This window comes from Barbus barbus, assembly GCF_936440315.1.
Source record: "Barbus barbus genome assembly, chromosome: 5".
NCBI lineage: Eukaryota > Metazoa > Chordata > Actinopteri > Cypriniformes > Cyprinidae > Barbus > Barbus barbus.
This window is the reverse complement of record NC_136733.1, coordinates 31,198,676-31,226,623: the sequence shown is the minus strand read 5'-3', so window position 1 is coordinate 31,226,623 and position 27,948 is coordinate 31,198,676. Positions and strand designations below refer to the sequence as shown.

Sequence of the window (27,948 nt, the reverse complement as noted above, 5' to 3'; positions counted from 1 at the left end):
GAAGATGGCGGAGAACGCTGTCAACACCGCTGTCAGTACATCGACAGGTGAGCGACTTGCGCAAAGGTAACATTCAGTTTTGATTGCATGTGTATCAGATGAGTAGGACAATGACTTGCTTACTCATATTTCCATGCTTGTGATGCTATAGTGAGGCGATGAAGAACAATGACTTACTCAGTCGAATCATTTCCTTCTCAAAAGCTTAAGAGCTGCTGTCTGATCGTTTACTTTTTTAGTTTAGTCTGTCTGTTGAGGACAATTTCCGGCGCGACTCGATGCAGGGGTTTATGGTTTGTTTGTTATCGTCAGATGGGGCAAGTCTATTATTTCTGTACTGCGTTGTATTTTCATGGCATGGGAGATTCTCGAAAGTTGACGGGGCGAGCACCGCCTAACGCTATGAAGTCAAACTCTGATGAGATTAGAGCCGTTAAGACTGAACCACGTCCATTTGCCGAATTAATTTAATGGAAAATCGATGGAGGGAGCTACATCCGGTTCAGGAGCGTGTGATATAAGCAGCATCGGCAGAACTGTCGCTGTCCTAATGCATGCAATGCACTTTTGTGTCCAAACCACAGACAAATGTATATTTGACACACATTTTGACAGATCATTGTAGCACACTTGTAGCATCAATAACAAAAGCTTTTTACTTAATATAGGCCCATATATTGGTTTGTGTTCATGCAAATGAAATAGTATATTTATTATAATTATATTATTATATTTATAAAACTAAATAAGCAAGGTAGGGTCTTATTTAGAATCCCAAATGATTTCCTTCAAGAGATTCTCTAATATTTTTATTGATACCATTCTTAATATCGAAACCATTTATATAGAGCATATATATATATATATATATATATTATATAAAGATGTAATTATATGAAATACATTTTCAGACAAAATTAAGAAATTTGATTAGGTGTTAGGTGTAAGAATTTCAAATCACGTCAGTACTTATGTCTTTAGAGGATTAAAAATATATTGTATGCTCTACCTGTATTGTCTGTAGTTAGACCTCATTATATTGTCAGGAGTTTTCTGCATGAACATGGCATGAGTATTTTTAGTTGTAGTGCCGTGTTGCATTGCTCATGGAACTATATGTCACTGAGCACACACATTCTCAGCCAGCTGTATGTCCACTCTGCTTCTTATAGCAGAGGGTGTGTGTGTATTGGGAATAGAGTTAGGGAAGCAGAGAGGAAGAGAAAAAGGAAAGAGACGGAGCAGACAAAGGACACCATCATGAGTGAGCAATTTATTTAAAAGACACGTCATGCAGAGGATAGAAAGGAGGTTGAAAACTGAACTTAACTGAACTAAAAAGAACATCTGACATAATGCATTTTCAGTGCTCTGTCAAGAACCATTTCAGTATTTAATAGTTTATTTTTAGAGCTCACTGTACCATTCAAGGCACAAAATGCTAATTTGTTCTGTACTAATTTACCTAATTTATTGATGGTCAGTGAACAGTGTTTATGTGTTCTAGTGAATGCAAATCCCTGTGGATGAATGACATAACTTCTGACTCTATTTAGTGTACGTGTCTGTGAAATGACTGATTGAGCTTATAGGTGAAGTAACTAGGTCACGGCTTCAGATTCATAATAAATCAATGGTCTATTCTTTGTCCTTGACTCAGAACAGAAATGATCACTCTGTTTATCTTAATTTGTGCAACAGTAGTTCTGTAATGCTCTGTTTTGTGTCTCTTTATATACTTGTGCGTGTCTTTATAACAATATATGTGTCTATAATAACAATCTCTGTTTAACAAGGCCAGCTATGTATGTCAAGGTCTTCTCAACACCCAAGCTTGCCATTTCAACCAGTTTTCATCCCTGTTGGTGTGTTCTTTTTTCTCAGCAGTCACTAAAATAATGACATCACCTTTAACTCTGGAAAAGAGACCGCAAAGCAATGACCATGCATCACCAACTTACCAGAAAACCAACCAAGGCAGCCCTTCTATAAAACACAGTAAGAGCAGCCTACATTCATTTGCAAAAGCACACATTTTAATTAAAAAAGTGTGTGTGTGTGTATATATATATATTGTTGAAAAGGTGTTCCTGTTAGAAATAAAATTTGGTACTAATGTCTGAACATTAAATTTCACTGACATCATTTTCTCCTTCATCCTCGTCCTTTGTCTTCATCCTGAAGATGACGCTCTGACCCCACCCACTGTCACCGAAAAGAAAACTCAAACCAACGGGCACGCTTCGCCTTCACGCCATCCACCCAATACCAACGCTCATGCAGGTAAACAATGTAAGTCCCACATTGTCTGTTGGTGTCAAGTGGATGTCTTCTGTCTCATCTGATTATGTGTCTAAAAGCAGCTCAAGCTGTGTAAAAATATCTAAGAGATAAAGTTTCTATTTTCCTTTGTTTTCATGTTTCTCTGTCTCTCTCTCTCTCTCTCTCTCTCTCTCTCTCTCTCTCAAAGATATGGAGGGCTATTTGAAGACAGATGATAGAATGAGACTTGCCAAGGAAAGACGTGAGGAGAGGGAGAGGAGTTTGGGTAAGTGTGTCTGTTCGTGTCTCTGAATGTGTGGGTGCAGTGAATTCAGATAAGTGACTCACAGGGGCGATTCTAAGATTTCGGAGGAATATGAGATGAAGGTTTAATCTATGCATGTCAGATGATTTTATTAAAATGAACATTGCATTGAAGGTCTATATTTTATCAGTCCATGCATTTTTGGACCTATGATCTCAGTGTCACTAGCACCATGGTTTACTGTTTGAGCTACAGTAATGAATAAATGGAACATCATTTTCTATATCAAATTAATGCATATTAATAGTGGTGGTGTATTGCATTGCTCGTGATTTAGTGATTTTCACAGGATGCAAGATGCAGTGCAACCTTTTTTTAATTTCACACGTATTTTAACACAATGCTAATTTCCATTCCCTATGAAAACAGCCCCAAAATTGCTGAAGTTGTCAGTAACAATGTTGATGAGCTTTGAGTTTGCTGGTGTTGTTTCATAACAAGCTAAAATGAAGTCAATAGTTTCTCTCGCTCTCTCTCTCAGCTGTACGGGATCAAGCTATAAAAGATAAGGAAAAGCGGGCACAGCTGCAGTATGAGAAGACGGTGGAAGAGCGATGGAAGCGGCTGGAGGAGCAGAGACAGAAAGAGGAGCTTCGCAGAGCAGCCGTGGAGGAGAAGAGAAAACAACAGCTTGAGGAGGAGAAGGTCAGAGATCTAGTCAAATGCATCTGTCCTAGGACTCAATGTCCAAGCAAGGAGTCATGAAAGAGCAGATACTGTTTTTGTTCATTTAAGATGGACACAAGATGCTATTCTTCCCTTGACCTTTCAAATGCTTTCAGATTTTCTCATATGGCATTGATATGCCAGATGTCAGGACATAATTAGAAAAATAATCAGCCAGTCTTTTGAAACCTTCTTTTGTAATTTATCTCCAATAGTTTTAGCACAATTAGGTCTGTATTTTGAATACATTTGTGAATAAATTCATATGGTGCAATGCAAAACCATCTGAGTAAAAAAAAAAAAAAATCACAACATTTATGTTGTGCAAAATGACATTTTCAGCAATTGCACTGTATCTATGGCAATGAATTCCTGCCTTGCCATGTAATATCACCCATCCACAGGGCTGACACTATTCTTACACACTCATTTATCTGTTAAGAGCCTGTGAGTGTTTACTGGGTTCCGTGGCTTGTGATACTTCTCCAATCAGAGGGATTTGGCCAGATCAGATCAGACTTTATTTTAATCCTTGTCTCTCGCTGGGTTGCGGATTCATTATTCTTCTCAAACACAGCCTTCATTTGCCACACAGTAAGCTTTCACAACTATGTTCATTTTGGAAAGGCTGGTCCTGAAAAGGAGTGGGCAAAGAACGAAAGAGGAACAAGGTGGCATGCGGGGGAGGTGATGCTGGACTCAACAAATGTTGCTGGAACCATTTGCATAAATGCAAAGCAAATACAAAAGGAAGCTTAAATGAGATGGCTGAAATTTGCTTCATAACTTGCCATGTCAATATTTGAGTATGCAACTTGCTATTCATGGGGTGCCTGTTAGTGCCATATCTCTAGAAGTGAATGTTTTAGAACTTAATGAAGGAAATGAAGGTGTTATGTAGTACTTGAGTCTTGATTTGCCACTACACTGCCAAAGTTTGGGCTTAGTACAATTTATTTTAACAATGTTTTTGAAACAAGTCTCTTACGCTCACTAAGGCTGCATTGATTCGATCGAAAATAGAGTAATAAGACTGTAATATTGTGAAATATTATTACAACTTAAAAGAAACATTTTCTATGTTAATATATTTTAAAATGTAACTTATTCTTGTGATGGCACAGCTGAATTTTCAGCATCATTACTCCAGTCTTCAGTGTCACATGATCCTTCAGAAATCATTCTGATAGACTGATTTGCTGCTTAAGAAACATTTCTTGTTAGTAATGTTGAACAGTTGTGCTGCTTAATATTTTTCCAGGATTCTTTGATGAATAGAAAGTTCAAAAGAACAACGTTGGTTTGAAATTGAAATCTTTTGTAACATTATGCATTTCTTTACTGCCACTTTTGATCAATTTAATGCATCCTTGGTGAATAAAAGTATTACTTTCTTTCAAAAATAAATAAATAACTAAATGAAAATCTAACTGATCCCAGACTTTTGAACAGTATGTATAGGCAATCATATGTAATTATGGGTAGTGTAGATGAAGATTATTCTTCTATCAGTGCATATATCTACACCCTTTGTGCTTGTACTGATGTTGTTGGTGTAAATGTCCACTGGTGAAGTGAGTGTCTGGTGTTTCCTGTGCTGGAACGGCACACACAGGAGCGTCTGGAAGCTCTAATGAGGAGATCTCTGGAGCGCAGCTTGCAGTTGGAGAACAGGAATAAACGCTGGGCATGGGGTCCCAACGGCACCGCTCAAGGTGAGTGTAATGCACACACATCACACTGGCTGAAGAAAAACAGAGGCTGGGAGGAGGGGAGTGAGCAGTGATGGAGTGACAATAGAAGTAAGGCATTACTGTGAGGAAATGTTTCATGATATTGTGGATTTCAACAGTCAACTCAGGTTCAACTCATGAAAAAGCTGCATTTTTGGAACTAAATTCAATTTCATTTATTCAGCATTTTTTCTTCTCCGTTTTAGGTGATTTTGTTTATTATTTTATCCTTATTTATTTTTTAAGGTTTCAAGAACATGTATTTTCCTGCAGTGCAGTGTGTACTTGCATTTTGTATGATTTTCATCTGGGCTTTAGGACACAGTGCTACTAGAACTCAGGATTCACACTTCAGCTCATCAGAGGAAGGACAGGCAGGCCTGAGTGAATCAGCACTTTCTGCATGCTGCGCCCCGTCCTTTTGGCTTGATTTAGATACAAGCACATTAATTGGTTAAGAAATTGGTTATTGATTTGGGGCCTTAGATTTAATCATTTAAGAAGCTAGGGATGTTCAGAAGGAAGAAAGCTGGTTTGTGTAACATTTCTGAAGGCATTTATTCATCCAAGTCATTGTAGATTGTAAAATTTGTGAAATCTAAATTATTAAAATATTATTATTATTATTATTTTAACAAAATAGGTTAAATTAATTTGTTTAGCATATGTTTTTATCCACAGTGACATTTGAACGTTTTGTAATAAAGGGATAGTCCACTCATAAATGAAAATTATGTTATCAAATGTTAGGGAGTAACTAGTTACATGTAACGGAAATTATGTAATTTAATTACAAAATAAATGTAAATGTTACAGTTACTGAGGAACAAATGCGTAATTAAATTACAGTTACTTATGAAAATTTGAAAGATTACAAAGGGGGTTAGGGACATCTGAATATTTTCACACACATACAGATTTAATTGATTTCTTTCCCAAATTGCATTGACTGCTCTAAAATATGAGACACCAATGTTTCAGGAGTTTAGGACACAGAATAGGACGTTTATTCAATAATTGTTTTATTTCCTATTTCGGTTTATGTCTATGATTTTTTTTTTTAGATTAACTGTTAGATGCTAGTGTTCCCTGTATGCAAAGATTTGATTTCAAAAACAGTTTTATAGCTATTAAACTATTTCCTGTTATGATTTTAAATCTGTATTTAACCTCAGAATGATCTCAAAGTGAAAAGAGGTGCTAAAGTCGGATTTTGTGGTGGCTGTGCTTTAAAAATAAATTATTATAATCTTAATTGAAGGTTAACCCTGCCTGGTTTAAATGTTTGAAAATGATTAGCAGTTGAAAACATTTGTTAGAAATTTAGAAAATTAATCAAATGTAATTTCTTTAATAAAGTAATTGAAATAGTTACACTACTTATTACATTGATTTTAAATAGGGTAACTTGTAATCTGTAACCTATTACATTTCCAAAGTAACCTTCCCAACGCTGCTCACACACTTATGTCGTTCCAAACCTGAATTACTTTCTTTCTTCTGTGAAAGAATTTTTTTTTTAAGAATGTTTACAGCTAAACATTTTCAGTTCACATTGACTTCCATTGCATGTGCAAAAAATGTAATGTAAGAAAAATACAATGTAAGTCAAAGGGAACAAAAACAGAAATATTTTTTTTGGGTGGTGAACTATCCCTTTTTACCCCAGGAATGTGAATGTTTATTGAGAACACTCAGATTTTAGTACTTGAAAGCGTGCTCTGATGTTTTGCGGTGTGTGTATGTGAAGGATGCAGATTTTGAGTTTGAGTGTGTCTGAATCAGCTCAGCCCTGCTCATTGTGTCTGGCTGCCATGCTTAAAGAGCGCCAGAGGACGTGGTGAACCACCCCAAAAACACACACTTCACCTAAGGGTATACCCAGTCTGTCCATAACGCTCTGCTGTTTCTGCTGTGATCTACCGTGACCCTATCGCCCAGGTGACTGGGAGAATGCCCCGCCTCCTCTCTCTGCTGCCTCCGCCCTCCCCCATGACCTCGCTGCCCCCTCTCCTGCTGCCATCGAATCAGGCAACGGTATGAACCCGAGCTGGCCTTTTCTCATCCCCTCTTACCCCCGTCCCCTCGGAGTGACACCATTTTTGGTTTCCATCCCCAAACTCTAAACCAGCCTGCTCTCCTTCCCCTGTTCCTGCCTGAGCACTTAGGGGCCAAAGTGGGGTTTCAGGTCTCAAATATTTTAGGTCTGTTCATAAATGCTACGTAAATATATTTGACTTGAAATTTTTTTTTTAAACAAGAGCCAGCAAGATAAGGGGATGAAAAGAGGAGGCTGCTTTCAAGTAAAATAATGTCCAGTATTTGTTTTGCTGAGCAATTCACATGCTGCTATACCTAATCTGAATGTACATTGCCTTGTAGAAGTATTCAGGCCAAAGGTACATTCTCTCAATCGCTGAATTACAAATGCTTCACTGGCATTCAGTTTCATGTGATTTTTCTTTAACTTCTAAGCACTGAAAATAATTTGTTTTTAATTAGTGATTGCTATGGCAAATACTAATGCTTTTTTAAATATTCTGACTTTGGATGTTTGCTTGATGGGTGATAAAACTGGCCAACAACAACAAAAGCTTCATATAGGCTTAAGGTGCAATCACATTTCCTGTTGTTCTGTGAATTTTTCATAGGAAAATTCCAGTCATTTGATCAGAAATGCATGCGATGCTGGATTTCGTGTGAGAGTGAAAGATTTCCACATGCGAAAAGTGAAAATTGGTCACATGCTGAGAAACAGAAAACTGTCTGTATGATAAAAAAAAATTACCTTTGTGTGACCAGTGCCACATACATCATAACAGTATTAACAATAAACAATGAACTTTTTCTTGTCTGAGAAAATTTTACATGGAAGGAGAAACGTGAGCCACATCTTGTGACCAGGTATCACACCTGGGGATGAGTTCTGTTGACTTTGGCCAGTACAACCACATAGAAACCACCCAAAACACTCTAGAATAGGCAGTTCAACATGCTAGCAACACCCTGGCAACCATCTAGAAAACCCCTGCATCAAGACAGTGGTTTTGCACAGGACAGAAACAATTTTTGGCTAATTTCTGTTCTCAGTTCAGCTGATAATATTTGGCTCTATTTCACTAATATCAGTGCTTTGAAATAAAAACATCAGAGAATGAGAGAATTGTTGAATTCTTTAGCACGGCACTGTATAGTCAGTGTGCACTTGCTCTGTGGCTCAATACTTGGTTGGTGAAAGTCAAAGCAAATCGGAATGTCTGTGTGCTGCTGTGTCTTTTTTGCGTGTTTTGTATTTATTGTGAGTGTACTTTAATTTTTTACTTACAACTTTATGTGTGTGAACCAGTACTTTAATCACAGCTATGTGGTTCTTCTGATATTGAAGTGTGTGTGCATGTTTCTGTTCTTGGGTGTTTTTTCTGTCTAATTAGATCTCAGTTTAATTGTTTTATTTATTTAAGAGGCATGAGCACATTCACATAACCACACACACACACACACACACACACACTGATCTATGCATATATCACCCTCTAACCCCCATCACCCTATCCCCTAATTGGCTTTCATCATCATCTCTTCTGTATATCCTAATTAGGTTTGTTTGAAAGATGCAACAAAATATCTGCATTATTACATTTAAATATATATATATATTTTTGTGTAACTTAAATCAATAGTTCACATGAACTATTTTATGTCATCATTTTTTTAACCTTCATGTCACTCTAGACCTGTATGGTGTTATATGCTGCTATCCCTTCATCCAAATCTTTTAGTCCAGTTTTTAAATACATTGTATAGGGATGGAATGAAATTCTGTCATAATTTACTCACTCTTATGTTGTTCCAAATCTGTATCAATTTCTTTCTACTGCTGAACACAAAATAATATATTTTGAAGAATGTTGGTAACCATACAGTAGCTGGTAGCCATTGACTTCCATAGTATTTTCTTTTTCATTCTATGGAAGTCAGTGGCTACAAGCAGCTGTTTCTTCAAAATGTCTACTTTTGTGTTCAGCAGAAGGAAGAAATTTATACAGGAACAACATGAAAGTGAGTAAATGATTACAGCATTTTCATTTTTGGGGCGACCTATCCCTTTAAAAAGGGCTTTGGACACACATTTTTAAATTCATCCCTCCATCTTTCCATTCATATTAATGTTGTCTGTCTCATCCATTCGATTCATTCCTTCCTTTTTTCTTTTTAATTCTCTCCATCTATCCATCCCTCCATCCCTCTCTCTGTCAGCCGATTATGGTCATCTGAACTCTGTGGACAAACTAAAAGTGAATCACATCCTCACACACACACACTCCTCACTGACTCGCTGTAACAGTGCTGCAGAGCTGCATCTGTCCTGTCTGCGCTGCAAAGGTAACAGTAACACACACACACACACACACACACACACACGGCAACAGGTGTATTATCTTATTAAAGCTTCACACAGGAGCTGAATCACATCTTTGTTCATTTGTGCCACTGAATAAAGTTTTTGTTTGTTTTGTTCTAGATAACCAAAGAGTGTGTATGTGTGTACATGTGGCTTGCTTAGTGTTTAATGTCGTTTTTTACGCTGTGTAGCCACAAGTGGTAATATTGACAGGTCTGTTCTGACCAGGAAATGCTCCCATGTCTCTCCCATGCAGTGCCCTCCAGTCCTCACAGGTCACCATACAGAGGGTCACCGAGTCGAAGAAGAAACAACCCTGTGCTAACAGAAGAGTCCAGTGGAGCTCTCAGTGCCCCCAACACACCCAAGGTCAGGACAGATCTTTGGAACAAACTCAAAAGCACACCTCTTCTGTTCATTTATTCAGTTATGTTTGAGGCGTGTTGCCCTATGCTTTTACAGCAGTTAGTTATCAGCTACTACTGTAAGTAAATTATTAAAATTATTATTTATGACCCTAGTGAAAAATAAATATACTAAAATGTATTGAAATACATTTATTTCATTCTAAGTATACTACAAATACATTTATATGTTTATGTGCTTAATAAAAATACCTTGCAATTGTACTGTTGGTATACTAAAGTAGTATACTTAAAGTCTGCTAAATTGCAACAAATTATTTTTGACTTAATGCACTTTAATTATGCAGAAGTAGTGCTGAGGTCCAACTAAAGATATACTGAAGTATATTTGATTGTGCTAAAGTGGAACTATTGCGAGTATACTTCAGGTATACTTTAAATATCTTGCTTTTAAAGACTGATATTATTCAAAGATCATACAATCCTCATCAGTAGTGGCATTAAAATGCATTTTAGGCGTAATATTAAGAAATGTGTGCTGTGCACAAAGTTTAACTACAGGCTTTTTTTTATCAGTAAGACTTGAGCAATACAGTATATAAGTAAATATGTGAATAGATTTGAACTATAGTCAGTATGAAATAAATGTATTATAAATATATTACTTTTTAACTAGGGGAATGCAGAATTGCCATTGCCTTTTTACATCTACTCTGTATCAACAAAGTTGATCTTTAAATAAAACAGAAACAATCAATTTATCAAAAATGCAGTAAAAAAATCCAGGTGTAAAGGCAAATAAATGGCTGACTTCTGGAAAAACTGATTTGGTGGTTTAAAACTTTATTGGTTTCCTAAAGACTGCTCTTTGGAATTCCCCACTGAAATGTTTTGACATTTTTCTATGAATAATGACAAAGCAAAGGAAACTATTGTGTTGCTATATAGCAGAAGTGTACCATGGAGCATTATGTGTTATTTGTGTTTGATGCAGAAGGAGAGATTGCGTAGAGAGAGGAGGACTGGCTCTCCGGCCACATGTTCTCCGGTTAGGCGAGCTAAATCTCCTGCTGAAGTTACCCGGCGCTCAGTCTCACCTGCCACACCCAAGTAAGATACACACACACTTACCAATATATATTATTTTCAGCATATACGTAAGATGATGACAAAGTGACCTCCGCTTAATTACATGTTTATTCAGTAATGTGCTGACTAGAAGCGTCTGAATCAGCTCTCTGTTTGTATGGTTTGAAGGTTATTGCCTAAGAGTCGTACTCAATCGCCCTGTACAGTGCGGCAATATCCACCCTCCCCTATGAAACACAGACCCGACACACCGGTCAGTGACAGCAATAGGAAGACAGAAGACAAGCAAGCTGAGGACATCAAAGGTCAGGATCCTAAGGAGGACAGGTCTCTCAAGGCTGAGATCCATCAGAACAAGAGCCCTAACAATGAAAGTTTGGATAAGGAACCAAAAATGGAGACAAGTGTTTCCAGCACACCACCTCGAGAAAGAAGAACAATAAAGATAGAAAATCACATTAATGGGTCAAAGGAAAAGAAAAGTGTAGTTTTAGAAAACCAACAGAAGAAGAATGAAAAGGTGGAGACCCCTGAGAAAAAAAATCCTAAATCAAACTGTAATGATGTGACTGCAGGTGGGTCTGAAACCTGTAAGACAATATGAACCTCCTTCAGCGCGCTAGTGCAGACTTACTTTATCAGACAGACAGCTATTGTACATCTCATTTATCATATTCTTAATGGGTGTGTATATTATATACACACACATATACAAAATAAATTTTGCTCTGCGGGGTTTCTGCCAACATTGCAGGTGCTTTTTGTTTTCAATTCAATAAAAATGTATTTGTAAAGCACTTAAAAACTGCAAAGTACCAAACTGCTATACAATTGTAAGAAACTGAAAGATATATAAAAATAAAGAAATAAAAGATAGTTTAAAATTTTAAATGCATTAAAAAATGTGTATATCTTTATTTCTGTATTTTTATAAAATATCTTTCAGTTTCTTATAAAAATCTAAAAATAATATATAAAATATTTCTATCTATATCTATGTATATCATGATAGATACTGGTGCTGTGACATATTGACATATATTGACTATATATGTCTATGCTATAAGATTTTGATAATATTTATACCATACATACATAGACTCACTAGTATAAAAGAATTACTATAAATTTGGCCCTTGAGACTAAAGGGATTGCGCTTTGTGGTCGTCCTTGTTAAAATTTATTTTAACTGCGTGATATTCATCAGTTGTGTTTATGCTTTTCTCATTCACAGCAGCTTTAAATTGTAAAAATGATTTATACTCGCTTATCTTGATTTACTCTCTCACAGATCCTTCACCTCTGAACTCTCCTGGCAAGGTGGTCGCTGGAACGACAGATGCTGAGGAGGCGTCTCGTCTGCTTGCAGAACGCAGACGTCTGGCCAGAGTTCTGAAGGAACAGGAGGAGAAACAACGCAGGGAATTGGTGGAGCAGGAAAAGTATGCGTGTTTATGACTGATGCTGTATTTCTCTGAACGAGTGTACAAAGCGTTCAGTGCTTGCCTTGCCGAACGTGATTCAGACATTTCTAATGAGTATGCGTTGCATAACTGTGTTAACAAATGTTTTTGAATCTTGTGCTAGAAATCTGTGGGGTTTCTGCCACTTTTGAAGGTGCTTTTTGTATGTGTTTTTCAATTAAAATGTATTTGTAAAGAACTTAAAAACCACAAAGTACCAAAATGCTGTACAATTATGAGTCTGAAAGGTATCTTCTAAAAAGACAGAAATAAAGATCATTTAAAATTTTAAATGCATAAAAAAATTATGATCCAGAATGATGTTTGAATGTCTCTTGAATACAAGAGTGAGATAGAGTGAGGTGGTGTGGGATAAAAGGCACTAGAGTGACGTTTCCTCATGAGACTGTGTTGGTCTGCGTGTGATTTTCAGACTAAAGAGTGAGCAGCTTAAGAAGAGGCAGCTGGAGGAAAGAGCTCGACAAGAAGAGAAAGCTCGTCAAGCTGAGGAGGAGAAATGTAGACAAGAGCAGGAACGGAAGAAGAGAGAGCAGGAGGAGAAAAAAAAGAAGGAGAAGGAGCTTCAGGCCCAGATGGAGAAAGAGGTCAGAAGATTTAACTGGACCAAAAGGCATGAGCTTGCTCTAAACTTCTGAAGAATGTAAAATCCTGTTTCAAAGCCAACAGCAAACAATGACTATAAGTCATTTTACATGGGTCCCAAATTTATTTTCACTCAGCATCGTTTTCTTTACTCCACTCTTCTAAATCTTCCATTTCTCCACAAGAAATAAGAAGGAATCAAATAATAAGGCCAAGTATATACTGCAGTTAAATATGGTTCTAAATCTGCTCAAAGTTGAACTGCTGATATCTATATCAGTCGCTCTGTCATCTGTCATCTGTCTCTGTCTGTAACTGACTCCTAACCTTCAGTTGTGTCTTTGTGTTTAATAGAAAGAGGAGGCAGAGATTCGTGCTCAAAAAGATGCTGAGCATCAGCGACAGGAGAGAGAGCTTTTCAAACAGCAACACGAACAGGAAAGACAACAACGAAAAAAGGTAACACAACCATCAGCAAGCCCCCCTAGTGAAACATAAACATACTAAAATGTATTTGAAATACATTTATTTCATGTTAAGTATGCTATAAATATATTTACATATTTATGTGCTCAATAAAAATACCCTGCGCTTGTACTTTTAGTATACTAAACTGGTATAATTAAAATCTACTAAACTGGAAACACTAATTTAGTACTTAATGCACTTCAGTTGTGCTGAGGTCTAAAAGTTAGATATACTGATGTATATTTGACTGTGCTGAAGTGGAACTATTGCAAGTATACTTTAGTTACACTTTAAATGTCTTGCATATTGATATTATACAAGCCTTATTAATAGTGATATTAAAACACATTTTAGGCATAATATTAAGAAATGTGCATTGTGCAACTCCAAATAAATTTATATCAGTAAGTCTTAAGTGATATGTCAATAAAAATGTTATGTATGATATAATATAATATAATATAAAAACTATCCATAGAAAAATACTAAAATGTGCTTAAATTGTTCTCTGCAGAGAATTGAAGAAATAATGAAGAGAACCAGGAAGAGTGACGGTGAGATGAAGGTAGAAACAAAGCGTCCATCACATTTATCTTTATAATTGTCTTCAGTGTGCTGAATAAAGTATGTGTACTACACTTTACAGTAGTAAAGTGTGACTCGTCACAAACAAAAACAGTTAAATTAGACTTGTACAGCTGAAACAAATACCTGCATGGATTACCATCCATGTGAATGTGACGCACATACCCTTTTTTGTCTTAAGTAAAAAAAAAAGTAGAGCGGAAATGATTGCTTTGAAACAAAGGTAAAGTAACAGAATGACCTGATATTCACAGAGAGAGGACAGCCCAGAGCCCTTGTCTCCTGTCTCCCACCCCGCCTCTCCTCCAGGTACGACTCAACCCTGCTCTCTCACACTCACTATCACCAAACATTGTTGAAACCCATGATAATAACATTTTGAAGCATTATTGAGTGTTTTTTCTCTATGTGGCTATCCTTAGAAATGATACCCATGCATTGAGGGTTGCCTATTTTGTGAATGCATCTAAAAGTGTTCACTACTGCCAGTCATAATCCATTTGAGACTGTTCTCCCCCAGAGGCAAATGTGTATATACTGCTAATGTATCAGGCCAGCCCTGCTGGTATTTTTCCATCAGTGGCAGGAGAGGATCGTATTCTCTGTCAAAGGTTGTGTTCAAGGTGATCTATTCAAAAACTGCACTGACTATATTTAGTCTGCTCTGCATTAAATTGCAGTCATTTGTGTGGCTTTTGACTAAATTAGGTGTTTTTTTTTGTTTGTGACATAATGCACATAATGAATCACAAAATACAAAATCACTAGTGAAATTTTATTTACACTATAATACTTAGAAAGGATGCATTAAATTGAACAAAAGTGTCAGTAAATACGCGGCACAATAATATTTATTTCAAACAAAAATAATTCTCTGAACTATTCATTCAAACAGTGTATCATGTTTTGCACAAATTGTTTCTTGAGGACCAAATCAGCAAATTAGAAAGATTTCTAAAGCTTAAAATGACACGGAAGACTGAAGTAATGGCTGCTGAACAATTTAGTTATTAATTACATTTAAAAATATACTAAAAATAGATTAAAGAAAAAAGGTATTTTAAATTGTAATAGTATTTCATCAAAAACATTTTTACCAAATATATGTAACATATGTGGTTTTTCCTCATGTACCTTTAAAAAATGTGTGCCTTCGACATCTGTTAAAAATTTGCTGACTAATATCAATCTAAAAATATTATTCACTATTATAACTGTCCAACACATCTTTTCTTCTCAGGTAGTAGGCATTTGATCTCAAATGCTGAAGTCAAACTTCAGGCCAACTCCATTCAGACAACCTCTGTCAATGTGCACGGCCAGACCGACAAACAGGAGAGTCCAGGGAAAAGACCAGAGAATGGATGTGCGATGAAATCACCTGCTCACATGCCCTCAAAAAATCCCTCCTTGAACGGCCATGTCAACATGAACTCTACTGCGGTTAAAACACAAGAGAAAGCAAAGGTAAGTGAAGAGAATACCAAAACTATTAGACAAGAGAGCAAACAGGTGAAGACCCAAAGTTTACAAATGAAGGAGGAGATAAAGCGAGAAGACGCATCAGCAGCAAAGGTGGAGGTAACACCGCTGAAGAGCTCGCCTGAAAACACAGTAGCAAATATTAAGAGTACTGTGATGACAGACAGTAAATTCCAAGTTTCCACCCAAGTGAAAGCACCTGCAAATATGCCCACTCACAACAACCTGACCAATGGAAAAAGCCAAACTATCACTCAGGTGGCCAAACAGGAGGCCAATAGCCAAGTGAAAACACCTGATTCTGTACAAATGAATGGACAGGTCACAGCTCAGAGACCCAAGAAGGAAATCACTGTGAAGAAATCAGACATCCCTCATGCTAATGTACAGGGGAGCTCAACGGTAACTGTCCCGCAAGCAAAGACTGTCCCTCAGGCTGGTGGACAGATGACAACACAGAAACCAAAGGAGGGAGGGAACGACAACCTGCCCTCTTCCTTGACCCCATTGACAGAGTCAAAACCCCCTCTGCCTCTTATTCGTCTGGACACTTTGGAGGGGAAGAGCGGAGCGGCAGATGAAGTGCAGTACATGGAGGTTAGGTGAGTTTGACACAGTGACTGTGTTAACATATCCTGTAAACTGGACTGCCCTACACCAACCAGGTAGAAACTGCATCCCAGTAAGACAAAAGGCTAAAATATACGAAAAAAAAATAGAGTAAAATGTATTTATGATTTTTATTTACACACACTAATCTGCAGCAACCTGTCATCTCCTATATTGTAATGTAATCATTATTGAGACCTGGTTTATAGACAAACTTTGTACAAGACAGTGTATATATATATATATATTGTACAGAAAAAAAGTACAAAAACATAGCATAAGAACACATACATGTTACACAATATATTATGTAACAAAGTAAATATAATCCATTATCAACATTTGGGGGGTATGAGGCCTAAGTACCTCAAGTGAGTACCTGGTCTTCTTTGTTTTTTTGTATTCTCAGCCCCGTTTCGAAGGAGGAACTCATTTCCATCCCAGAATTCTCGCCAGTGAACTCTCCCCAGCAGAATGGAATGAATAACATGCGTGCTCTAGAGGACCTGTTGGATCTGACTGGACAAGTAGCTTATCCCAGACTCTCTCCTGCTGCCAGCCTGGGCGACTGCAACAAGAATCTAATAGAAGGGGTCTGTAGCCCTGGATCCGACTCGAAACTCATTCCCACCAACCCTCCAGCCTCTGACAAACACCACGTACAATAATGGTACAAGTTTGGTTAAATGCAATTTGTATACTTTTGCATACGAATAGATGATAATCAACAACAGATCTACACTACAGTTCAAAAGTTGTTTTTTTTAACAACTTGCTAATTGAGATGTAACAAAATAGTACAGCATTATATTTTTTATGTTTTAGAAATATGTCTTCTGCTCTCTAATACAGTAAAAAATAATATTGTGAAACATTATTACAATTAAAAATAACAGTTTTCTATTTGAATATACATTATTTAAAAATTTAATTTATTCCCGTGATGGCAAAGCTGAATTTTCAACAGCCATTACTCCAGTCAGAAATCAGTCTAATATGCTGATTTTATTATTATCAATGTTGAAAACAGTTGCGCTTCTCAGTATATTTGTTGAAACCATGATAAACGTTTTTTTAAGATTCTTTTATGAATGCAATCTTTAATGTCAATTTTATTAATATAATAATCTTTTATAAATATATGAATTTCTTTGATAAAAAATGTTACTGACCCCGAAGCTTTGAGCTGTAGTGTATATAAAAATTCTCACAAGTCTAGTAAGTTCCAAATAGATTTATATCCAAATCAATTTTTATTTGTATTTTCATATAAATTTGCCATCATAAACACATATTTTCCTCTATTTACCAGATAATGTGACAGACCACATTGGTGCAGCTGACCGCAATGGGACTGCTCATCTCTTTTAACAGAAAAGGAAAGAAAGTGGAAATGAAGGAAGAAAATACTCCTGGGCATGAGTTCAAGTTCAAGTTTATTTGTATAGCGCTTTTTACGAGACAAATCGTTGCAAAGCAGCTCTACAGGAAATTAAGTTTCCACAATATATTTATATATTGCAGAAACTTCATATATTTAACTTATGGCAAATATGAGTGCAAAATTTGTCTGTCTAGTTTCAATGTTGCCCTCAATTAAAAATGATGTCCTTTTGCCTTTAATCTTTACAGCACAAAAAAAACGTGTATTGAATCCGTGGTTTTGTATTATGGACAGAATTTAATTCAAGTGTGTAGTGTTCACCAAACGTGTGTGTTGTGTGTATGGCCAAAATAGGAGGGTTTGGACATAATACTTTGAAGGTATCTTGTGCCAGAGTTCAACATTTTCCAATGACATCGTCATCACTGGATAGAGACAGAACACTGATTGGTTACTCTTATATTTTAGGAAGCATTACTGTATGAAGTAATAAATAGAGAGACATATTAACTCTTTGTAATTAGTAATACATGACAAAAGGTTTCTTTGTCAGTCGACTCTCATTGTTAACGGTATTATTATGAACTGTTTTGTTGAGTAATTGCTGTGTATTTTAAGCTCAACTAACATCTCCTGCATTGCATCACTGTATTAAACCCCCAGTTTGCTATGAAATGCTTGTACCGCAGGACATTAGAGAAATATGACCATCAGTGAATACAGCATGTATATTATAAAAAGAATTAATGGCAGTAAGCTAATTTTAAAGCCCTAGTTTACCAGTAATTAGTATCATATTCTTCCTCCGGTGTCATCACTGTGCTTAACAATGTAGTTTCAGTCTCAGAAGTTCTTTTGACAAATATAAACCAGTTATATTGGAGTCCTGACTTTATTCCTTAACATTGAAGAAGGAAAGTGTTGTGGTCCAAACCGAAAACCCATTGGTGTACTTTTACTTACCTGAACACTTCATTAGTCTATGGGTGTTGCAGGTATATATGTTTGGAGAGGGTACGTATGAGAGTTGATGGCTTTGTTGTTTAATTGTTCTGTATAGTGTGGATGCACAAACCAAAAAAAAGCTTACTTGAAAAACTGTTTAATTAGCCTGCAGGGAACTTCTCCAAGTGACTCAGCTTCAATCTCTAAATACAGTACAGCAGTGACTTCAAGTTGTGATTACTGTAGATGATGTGCATGATGGCATGAGCATCAAGCCATAATTATATGCCTAGAAATAAACCAATAAACTGTCTTTACCAGCTCGTGTATCTTTGTTTCATCAAAACCAATTCTGATCTAAAGGGAAAACCTTTCTAGTAATATGTATTACTTTATCCATACTAGCCAGAAAGACAAGCTACAAAACCTCTGAGAATTTATTTATTTTTCTCCACAATTATTGTATATATCAGAATATGATAAATTGAACAGTTTGAAAATCAAAGAAAACTAATAAACATTCAGAGGAATTCCTGGGAAAGTCCACTAACAGTATTAACAAACACAACATATTTTTCTTAAGTTCCTCTGATCAGTACAATATGTTTCAGTCACATGCAGTCTGCAATTTCTTTTTACCAACAGACAAAAAAAAAAAGTTGTCAAACATGGTACAGATATGATAATCCACATTTTAATATTACTGTTGGCTAAGCTGCCTGTACAGCTGAATGATCAAGAGCTGGATCTCAGCATCACCAGTATTAATATCTATGGCTTTTAGAAAGAAATCCAGAGCAGCCTGCTTCCTCCCTTCTGCCAAACACTGTTTCCCAGACAGGACCAGCATCTCATACGTGTTCTCAGAGGCTTTAGAAGCAGTCACATCACTTACTGTGGAGCTAGTAGGAAGAATGTGTGTTTCCGGAGGGAATGTTTTAGGGGCACACTGGTCCATCATTTCATTAGAGTCTAGTTCAACATCAGCAGTAGACTCAAGCAGGGCGCTGTGCCCTTCTTCATGCTCCTGGTCTCCTCTTGAATCTATGCTTTCTTCCACCTCTTCGAGCTCCTCGTGACTTGCGGACTCTTCGGAGTTTAAAGTCTCTCCACTGGGCTCCTCTTCTTCCAGCACCGACTCATTTCCATGCGCTTCACTGACTTCAGATATTTGATCGGATTCGGTTTTATCATCACTGGGCTCCTCTTCTTCCACTGCTGATTCATTTGCATGACTTTCTCTGGCATCTGATGTCTCAAATGATTTGGTTTGGTCCCCACTGAGTTCCTCCTCTTCCACCACGGATTCTTCTGCATAACTTTCACTAGCTTCCGAAATCTCATAGGATTTGGTTTCATCTTCACTGGGCTCTGCTGACTCCTCCTCCGACTCATTCTCCAACATAGACACAACGAAGGACCTTCTTGATGCTACCGAAGCGTTCAAGCTGCGCCGGAGTTGGTTGCCGTCAATCAAAGTGGATTTTGGTGTTGAAGAGCCCAGCCTGCTGAGGCTATTGGTAAATGGACTGCTTGTTAAACATGGCTTCTCTGACTCCTCCTCTTCTTCGTCTTCTTCATCAGTGTCAGAGATGACCTGCCTTTTCTTTTTTCGAACTGAATGCACAAATGAGTCATCCGCAGGTGTGTCCGGAGCAGAACGAATCCTCAGAGGAGATTCATGCTTGCTGACTTCACCAGTGTTAGGGTTGAAGATCTCACTGTTGTTACAGTTGCTGATTTCAACATTGTTTTGGTTACCATCTTGTCTGCTTTCATGGATACTTGCTTCTTCCAACCTTTCTCCACTGATGTCCATCTGAAGCTGAAATCCATGACTTTCCTCGGTTTGTGACTCCTCAGCATCACAAACTTCCTCTTCTTCGACAGAGAACATATCTGCACTGTCTTCCAGTTGCAAGTTGAAGTTTCCCACTTCCACCTCTGCTTTGAAAGACTCTCCTGCTGTGGCCTCATTTGGAGATTGGGGTGATGAAAACATCTTTAAATTAGGCTTGTCCACCTGAACCTCTTCGTTACCAAGAGCATCAGATGCAATAGAAAGTCCTTCCAACTTTGGAAACTGGCGAGAAGGACTTGGCAAGTTTTGTTTCTCTGATGCTGCATTAGTGTAAACCTCGTCCTCCTCATCTAAACTGTCATCCAGCGTGATCACAGTGTGAGGTAGCTTGTCAGCAGCGGGGCTAACATGCACATTTCTTTCTCCAGCAGACCAAGAAGACTCGTTTTCCACTTGGTCTTCTTCATCTACAATTTGCACTTCTTCACTTACAACTTCCACCTCCGCGTCCTCAACTAGTGGAGAGTTCTGCTCATCTTCCTCTATTTCTAAATCATCGTAACTGTTATGTGTCAGATCCACTGTCACAGGCTCTTTTTTGACACGTGGGGGGGCCGGGCGGCCTCTACCAGCAGATTTCGGCTGGTCCATTTGCCTGAGCCAAGCGGGTTCGGTGTTCTGGGCTATGCTGTCTATGAGCTGGCCGTGCAGTTCTGATTCCGCCTGCATGAGCTCTTGTGCTTTCTGGACACGTGTTTGTATGTAGTGATGTGACTCTGCGTCCTCAGGGTCGTCTTCATTGGGTGCCACCTCTTTAGTAAACATGAGGTCGTGATCGGAGATGCCGAACATCTCCATGGTGTGAAGGTGAGCGATGTGCTGGTCCAGGCTGGTGTCAGAGCGGCGGTTTTGTGCATGCATTGCCTGAAGCTGCTGCTGAGTGGTGGATGAGTGTGTGTCTTCGAGTTTAAACAGTTCACGCAGCTCCTGCTTACTGAAGTAACGGAACGGGTTCTTCTTATCGCCGGTTGTCTGCCGGATGAGAGAGTCTTTAAACACCTGCAGATATTGGAAAGAAACAACATCAGCTTAATAATTAATATTGTTTTTATTTAACGTTCAACAGTAATATTACAATAATGTGTTTGTCTTTTTATAATTTACACAAAAATAATACTTGAAGGGATAGTTCACACAAAATTTTGTTATTAATTACTCATGTCGTTCCAAACCCGTAAGACCTTCATTCATCTTCGGAACACAAATTAAGATATTTCTGTCAAAATCCGAGAGCTCTGACTCTGCATCCTGCACAGACAGCAAGGGGTTAAAATTATCCATGTGACATCAGTTGTTTAACTAATTTCACAAAGCTACGAGAATGCTTTTTTGGAGAGTATCACGATGCATACACATGCTTTGATCTGAACGTAAACAACATTATATTTACGTTTGAGATCAAAGCATGCGCATGCATCCTAATGCTCTCCAAAATGGCCCCAGGGACACGCGAAGGAGACGAATTGTTGAATAAAGTTGTCATTTTTGTTTTCTTTACACACAAAAAGTATTCTCGTAGCTTCTTAAAATTACGGTTGAACCAATGATGTCACATGGACCATTTTAACGATGTCCTTACTAACTTTCTGGACCTTGAACATGGTAGTTCCGTTGATGTCTGTGGAGGTTCAGACAGCTCTCCGATTTCATCAAAAATAATCTAAATTTGTGTTCCAAAAATGAACGGTCTTATGGGTTTGGAACGACATGAGGGTAAGTACTTCATGACAGTATTTTAATTTTTGTGTGAAATATCCCTTAAATATAATTAAGAAATTATATAATTTATACATATTATTATTATTATTACTAAAAAACTGGTTACAAAAACACCACAACTGAAGTGCACTAACAAGAAACAATATGAATGTAAAGAGTACCGTTTTTAATGAATATTTTCTGATTATTTTTTATAGATTATAACCAAAAAAACTACTTTAAAGAATAAAAACATTTATTTGGAAACATAAGCATTGCTTGTTATTAGTTTGTAGCTTTTTGTACATCCTTTTCAATGTGATTCAAACTGCCTTACTTCTTTTTGCCTGCATATCGAAGCAGCAGATGTTGTTTCAAAACGGATTATAATTTTTTTTTTTAAATATTAAAACTACATGTGGTGAAGCAAATGTAAAGTTAAGATTTTTATTTACCTGTCTGCGGTAGATCTTCTCCTCCACAGTGCCACAGGTGATGAGTCGGTAGATGATGACATTTTCAGTTTGGCCAATTCGGTAGGCGCGGTCCACAGCCTGAGCATCTGTCGCGGGGTTCCAGCTGGGGTCAAAGATCACGACACGGTTTGCTGCAGTCAGCGTGATGCCAACTCCACCCACCTGAGTGGTGAGGAGGAATATTGTGTAACGTTTGTTTGTCTGGAACAGCATGATACGCTTCTCCCTTTCTGCCAGTTGCGTCACTGTGCCATCCAAACGCAGCAGGCGAAAGTTTCTGTTACGCAGGACTCGCTCCATGATGTCTAGCATCTTCCTCGACTGAGAGAAGATCAGGGTCCGATGGCCCTCTTCACGGAGACATTCCATTAAAGACACAAGAAACTGCAGCTTCCCTGACTCCGCAACCAAAGTGTCATCTGAAATTTTATCGATCTGACTCACAGCCGATTCAGTCTCATCGTCTAGATGGATGCCATCAGAGACGGAACCTTGCTCCAGGCCTAACTGAGTCACAGCTCGATTAGACAGGAGTCTGGGATGGTCACAGAGCTTCTTCAACACCGTAAGCTCTGCAAGCGGCGACCTGGTAGTCGTCAGCAACTGCTTAATATGGTCCAACGAGATGAACTGGTTATAAATGTCCTCCTGCACCGAGCTAAGGTACGTCCACACGATGAGATCGTTCTTTCGTGTCAGCGACGGCATCTCTAAACCTTCACCAGCATTTGGACATTTGTTCTCTTGATCTTCCTCATCTTCATAGCCTTCTTCACGCTTTTGCTTTTTGTGCTGAACATCTGCTTTGGTCCGCCTGAGAAAATAAGGTTTGATGATGTCCATCAAGTTCTGAGAAATCCTCAATCCAAGAGCTTTCTCTCCAGGGGTGGCGTCTTTCTCCCTTGCACGAGTGATTGGATTCTCATACTCTGTTTTGAATGTTTTGGAGGTTCCCAGAAGCGACCCCTGGCAAGCAAAGTCAAACAGCGCCCACATCTCTCGTAGGTTATTCTGAACTGGAGTGCCTGTCAGTAGCACACGGTGTTTAGCAGGGATGGCGTGAGCGCTTTTAGCCGTTTTAGTGGATGAGGTTTTGATTTTGTGGGCCTCATCCAGGATGACGTAGTCCCACTTGAACTCACGTTGGTCATATGATCCAAGTTGCTCGTAGTTGTTGATGAGCATCTGGTAGGTGGTAATGACAACTCCTCCCTTGCGCTGGATTCGCTCCAGGTTCCTGTTTCGCTCGGCTTTGCTGGCGCCGTGAAACTCTTTCACCCTCATGCCAGGGGTCCACTTGGCAAACTCACGTACCCAGTTCTTAATGAGCGAGGTAGGCATGACTAACAGGGTATGACTGGCCAGCTCTGCATCGTACATCCCTGACAAAAACGAAATGACTTGAATGGTCTTGCCGAGGCCCATGTCGTCAGCCAGGATTCCTCCTTTCCTTCCGTCATGATAGAGACTGTACAGGAATGCCACACCATCTTTCTGATGGTCGTACAGTTTGTCGTAGAGCCCTTTATAAAGCATCAATCCACAATTTTTCACATTCACAAACTCCTCCTCCTCATCATCTTCCTCCTCATCTCTCTGAATGAGATCCTGTATGGCCTGGATCCGTTTCTTCAGCTTGTCACTCGGCTGCAGCTGGTAAGCCAACCGAAACAGCTCAAGGGCACGAGGCAGATCACCTTGCAAGGCAGCCTCCTTACCCTCCTGCCGGTACCTGCAAAAATAAAGCGAGTTACACAGGAACAAAAAAATATACACCCACATACTAATATCAACCACATTAAAACACTTTTTTTTCCTGTCAAACTCAAAGTAGATGAACTTCAACCAGCATAATTTAATTTGTTTTTATTCTGTCTGTGGATAAAGTGAGACAAAGATAGACATTTCTGCCAATTGCAGTTTTTTAATTAAATAACCTTAGTCAGACAGAAACAGAGATGGCTGTACATGTGTGGTCAACAATTTAAATGGACATTTATGGACAAAATGAACTTTTTGTTAAGTTTTTTTTTTTTTACAGAACAAAGTCAGGGCAATAAGTCAGATTTGTTTTAAATTAAATTTACACATTTCATTATGTCGCCTTAAACATATTAGCTGTTTCATAATCACTTCGCTGAAAAGTTTTATAAATTACATTACAAATAATGTAACAACATGTCCTGATATTGTCTGAATCATATATTTATATTATGACTAATCAAGGATGATATGTATAAACACGTTTCTGCAGGCACCACTTTAAGCAAGCTTTGCCGAGTTATTTTCACTGAACTAAAAAAGCGAAAAATAAAAAAAAATCTATCTATCTATACATACATATATATATATATATATATATATATAAAAATTGTAACGCCATAAAACTAAATCTATAAAAATAAATATAAATGCATGGTACAAAAATTAGAAATATGTTGTTTTGAGTAAAGCACAACCAGAAACTGCTTGACTTCACATGTCAACAACCGATTAAATACCTTTCCAGCTAAAAGATGTGAAAGTACAATAGTATTCTGATTCGACATACTGTGTAACAATACAGAACAAAAAGTATCAAACAGCTACATAGAAACAAATGTAGTCATCGTGAGCGAGGTAAGTTATTTAAAAGTATCATTTCATGTGCCATCAATGTGGAGAGTAAAATACATATTCTGGCTGGTGACAGTCACCCGAGATTAGATCTGCATGTTGTATTCACCTGTCGTACTTGTCCATCTTCTCTGTGTCTATAGACAGATAGCTGCAAGAGAAAATCACTATTAAAACATGGTCTAACAATTTTAGGTCGGAATAAAGTTTTATTAATAAAACCCGTGAGCGGTACAGATGCGAGGATTTGATTACTTACCCCTCTAACTTGTCTGTGATTTCTTCAACTTTATTGCTCTGCATATTTCCCTTTATTTTTAGGTATTTTCCTTGAAAAACGGCGTACGTCTCATCACCTCGATTGCGGAAGCGGCTTTGAACAAACGTTTTGTTGGCGCGCAGCTCTCACCCAATCGCTTGCTGTGCTACTGCGCAGGCGCGTAACGTCACTGCCGCTGCGTTTGAAACACACTGGTGGCGAGATGAAGTTTCATGAATCTTTTTTTTTTTAAATCGCAAATTTTACACAACAAGACAGGGAATATCCAACAACATAAGGCACACAAATACTATAATTAATACAAATAATCAACATGAATAATAATTATCATACTTACAGCAAAAACACAACAAGGAGCAGGAATCAATAGAAGTACAAAAATACATCAAATAAAAATACATTAAAATAATAAATATTTTCAGACAGAGAGGCAAAGAGTTTCAGACTTTCTATTTAGTTTTTTTAAGTACTTAAAGCTTTGAAACATCTTCACAAACTCACAAAGAAATATATTGAGCTTACATACAGGCTTAGATTTCACACTTGAAGAAGATATCTTGCGAAACAAATGGATGAATTATTTCCATTTTACTGATTACCTACTATGAATATCAGACCAGAATTTAGAAGTAAGCTCAGCTTCATGAAGCTCTGAAACTTTGCAGCCAGATGTTTTGAAAAGTGGTTCATTTCTCGAGGCTTTGAATGCACGCTAGGGACACCTGCTGGTCGATCCAATAAGGTGTAGGAAAAAGTTGTCAGGAGTGCCCCCCTATACGGGGAGGCTGCAGACCTGGAGCAGGCAGTTTTACGCCCCTGTAATGTTTATGGGCCGTCCCGTCCATAAACATTGACTAATTGAGAGTTTTGTTGTTTTTGTGTGAATTTATAAAAATTACATTAAGATATCAGATGATCTGCACTACAGATTAAAATATCTGCAAATATTCAATGTTGGTCTACATACATAGCCTACAGGAGACAAATTAATTAGTGTTTTAAATAAAAATAAATAAAATTATCATTAAACATTTAATTAGTGAATTAAAAACTTAATTATATACATATTTGGATCAAATGGACAATGTAATGGTACATGATCTACTGTAGCCTATATATTCAGGTTTTCATACAGGAGATGGAGTGATATATATGTTGTTGTGAATTTATATATAAAGTTACATTCAGATATTAACCATATTCTGCCCATCAGACTTACAGTGTAATCATATGAACCATCAATTAATTATTAAATATTTATTTATGCTTTAGTATTCACTATTGGTTGTCATACAGCTACAGAACAGTGTCATTTTACAAAATTGCACAAAGCATTTTATAAAGACAATAAACACAATTCACCCCTTTCTAAAATTCCATTTAGCCATCTGAGAAGAAAAAGACAACTTTTTTGTGTACAACAATCTTATTTATTAACAACAATTATTAAAAATATGAACTAGGATGACTCCCGTTGATGACTCTCTTTTAATTGTTGTTCGGTCCTCCTGTCAAAATGCTCCCACTCACTGGTAAAAAAACTAAAGTTGGATAGTTGTAGAAAGAAATGGTTATTTGTGAATAATGGCAGAATGTCATGTTTGACCACATTTTCCTTTATAGTATCCTTACAGTACCTTATGTAAATGACAGAAATTTCTCCTCAGCCTCCAGGATGGACAGATAAGCCAGGGGCTACCAGAGAAAGAATTGAGATTGATCACACATCCCAAGTAGCCAAGTATCATTTCACATGTTTAGCTTTTTACAACAAAATGAAAAGTGTCTCTTCTATAATAACCACAAAAAAACATTGTTTTTAGAGCAATGGTCTCACATTATGGATAAACTATTTGACATTTAAAACAATGTGAATCTGACATAATGCAGAGCTCAGCTAACACATGAGACCAACCTCTGGAAAAAAGTACATTCATGATGAATTTGATCTGGTCACTGTGGGTGTGCTGTCCAGAATTGAAGTCAGGTGAGAGTGGATTGCATCAATCTGCTCCTGATCTTCAGTGTATATCGGCACAGGTGACTTGGCGGAATGCTTGGAAAAAGTGTAAAGCCACTTTGAATTCTTTTGGCCACTGCCTTGCCTTTCAAAAGAATGAAAACATTTTAATTTGCTGACCCCCCAATACGACAACTCAGTAAACATTAAACAGGCAGATTCATAATTAAATTTTTTTAATTTAGTTTAAATTGTTTGAATGTTGGTTATCAAGAATAGAAATGCAAGTATTGCCATGTGGGAATTTTACTAAAGTGATTATGAAAACAATGACGAGGCATGATTGATTGATGCCTTATGACTATACTGATGATTTATTGCATTTTTCATCTGTGTTGCTTCAGTTTGGTCAGTTATTTCCATTGGCAAGTAAGAGACTTCAAGGATGAAACAACAAACTGAGATGTTCAGAAACTAGTACACATACCCCTCTGTCTCAAACTGCTCAATAAGACTCTGATTGCAGGAATGTCAAGCTAACAGAAATTGAAATGTTACAGTATTAGTATTCAGATCTTATTGTTAGAACTCAATGACCAGCAATAAAGTACAACAACTTTCTAGCAACCTTTTAATGAAGAAAACAGAAAAGCTCACCTGAGGGAAATTGAATGGA

General features: G+C 37.5%; 2 protein-coding genes across 2 annotated transcripts; one reads left to right on the top strand and one right to left on the bottom strand.

Moving 5' to 3' along the window:
* Nucleotides 1-4: 4 nt before the first annotated feature.
* LOC306869493 (uncharacterized protein) lies at nucleotides 5-18,704 on the top strand (the record flags this gene model as incomplete). Its single annotated transcript, XM_079416260.1, has 18 exons — nucleotides 5-47; nucleotides 1,885-1,998; nucleotides 2,185-2,283; nucleotides 3,069-3,232; nucleotides 4,869-4,968; nucleotides 6,928-7,023; nucleotides 9,244-9,369; nucleotides 9,645-9,757; nucleotides 10,748-10,863; nucleotides 11,011-11,417; nucleotides 12,134-12,284; nucleotides 12,739-12,910; nucleotides 13,263-13,367; nucleotides 13,891-13,941; nucleotides 14,216-14,270; nucleotides 15,202-16,045; nucleotides 16,462-16,722; nucleotides 17,365-18,704. 17 exons carry the CDS (start codon nucleotides 5-7, stop codon nucleotides 16,718-16,720), a joined length of 3,015 nt encoding a protein of 1,004 aa, XP_079272386.1. The 3' UTR covers nucleotides 16,721-16,722; nucleotides 17,365-18,704.
* Nucleotides 18,531-24,143, bottom strand: LOC306869266 (DNA excision repair protein ERCC-6-like). The gene is made up of 2 exons (XM_079415953.1): nucleotides 22,396-24,143; nucleotides 18,531-21,241 (listed from the first exon to the last, which is right to left on the bottom strand). The coding sequence occupies exons 1-2, from the start codon at nucleotides 23,950-23,952 to the stop codon at nucleotides 19,082-19,084; spliced, it is 3,717 nt and encodes a 1,238-aa protein (XP_079272079.1). The 5' UTR covers nucleotides 23,953-24,143; the 3' UTR covers nucleotides 18,531-19,081.
* Nucleotides 24,144-27,948: the final 3,805 nt, after the last annotated feature.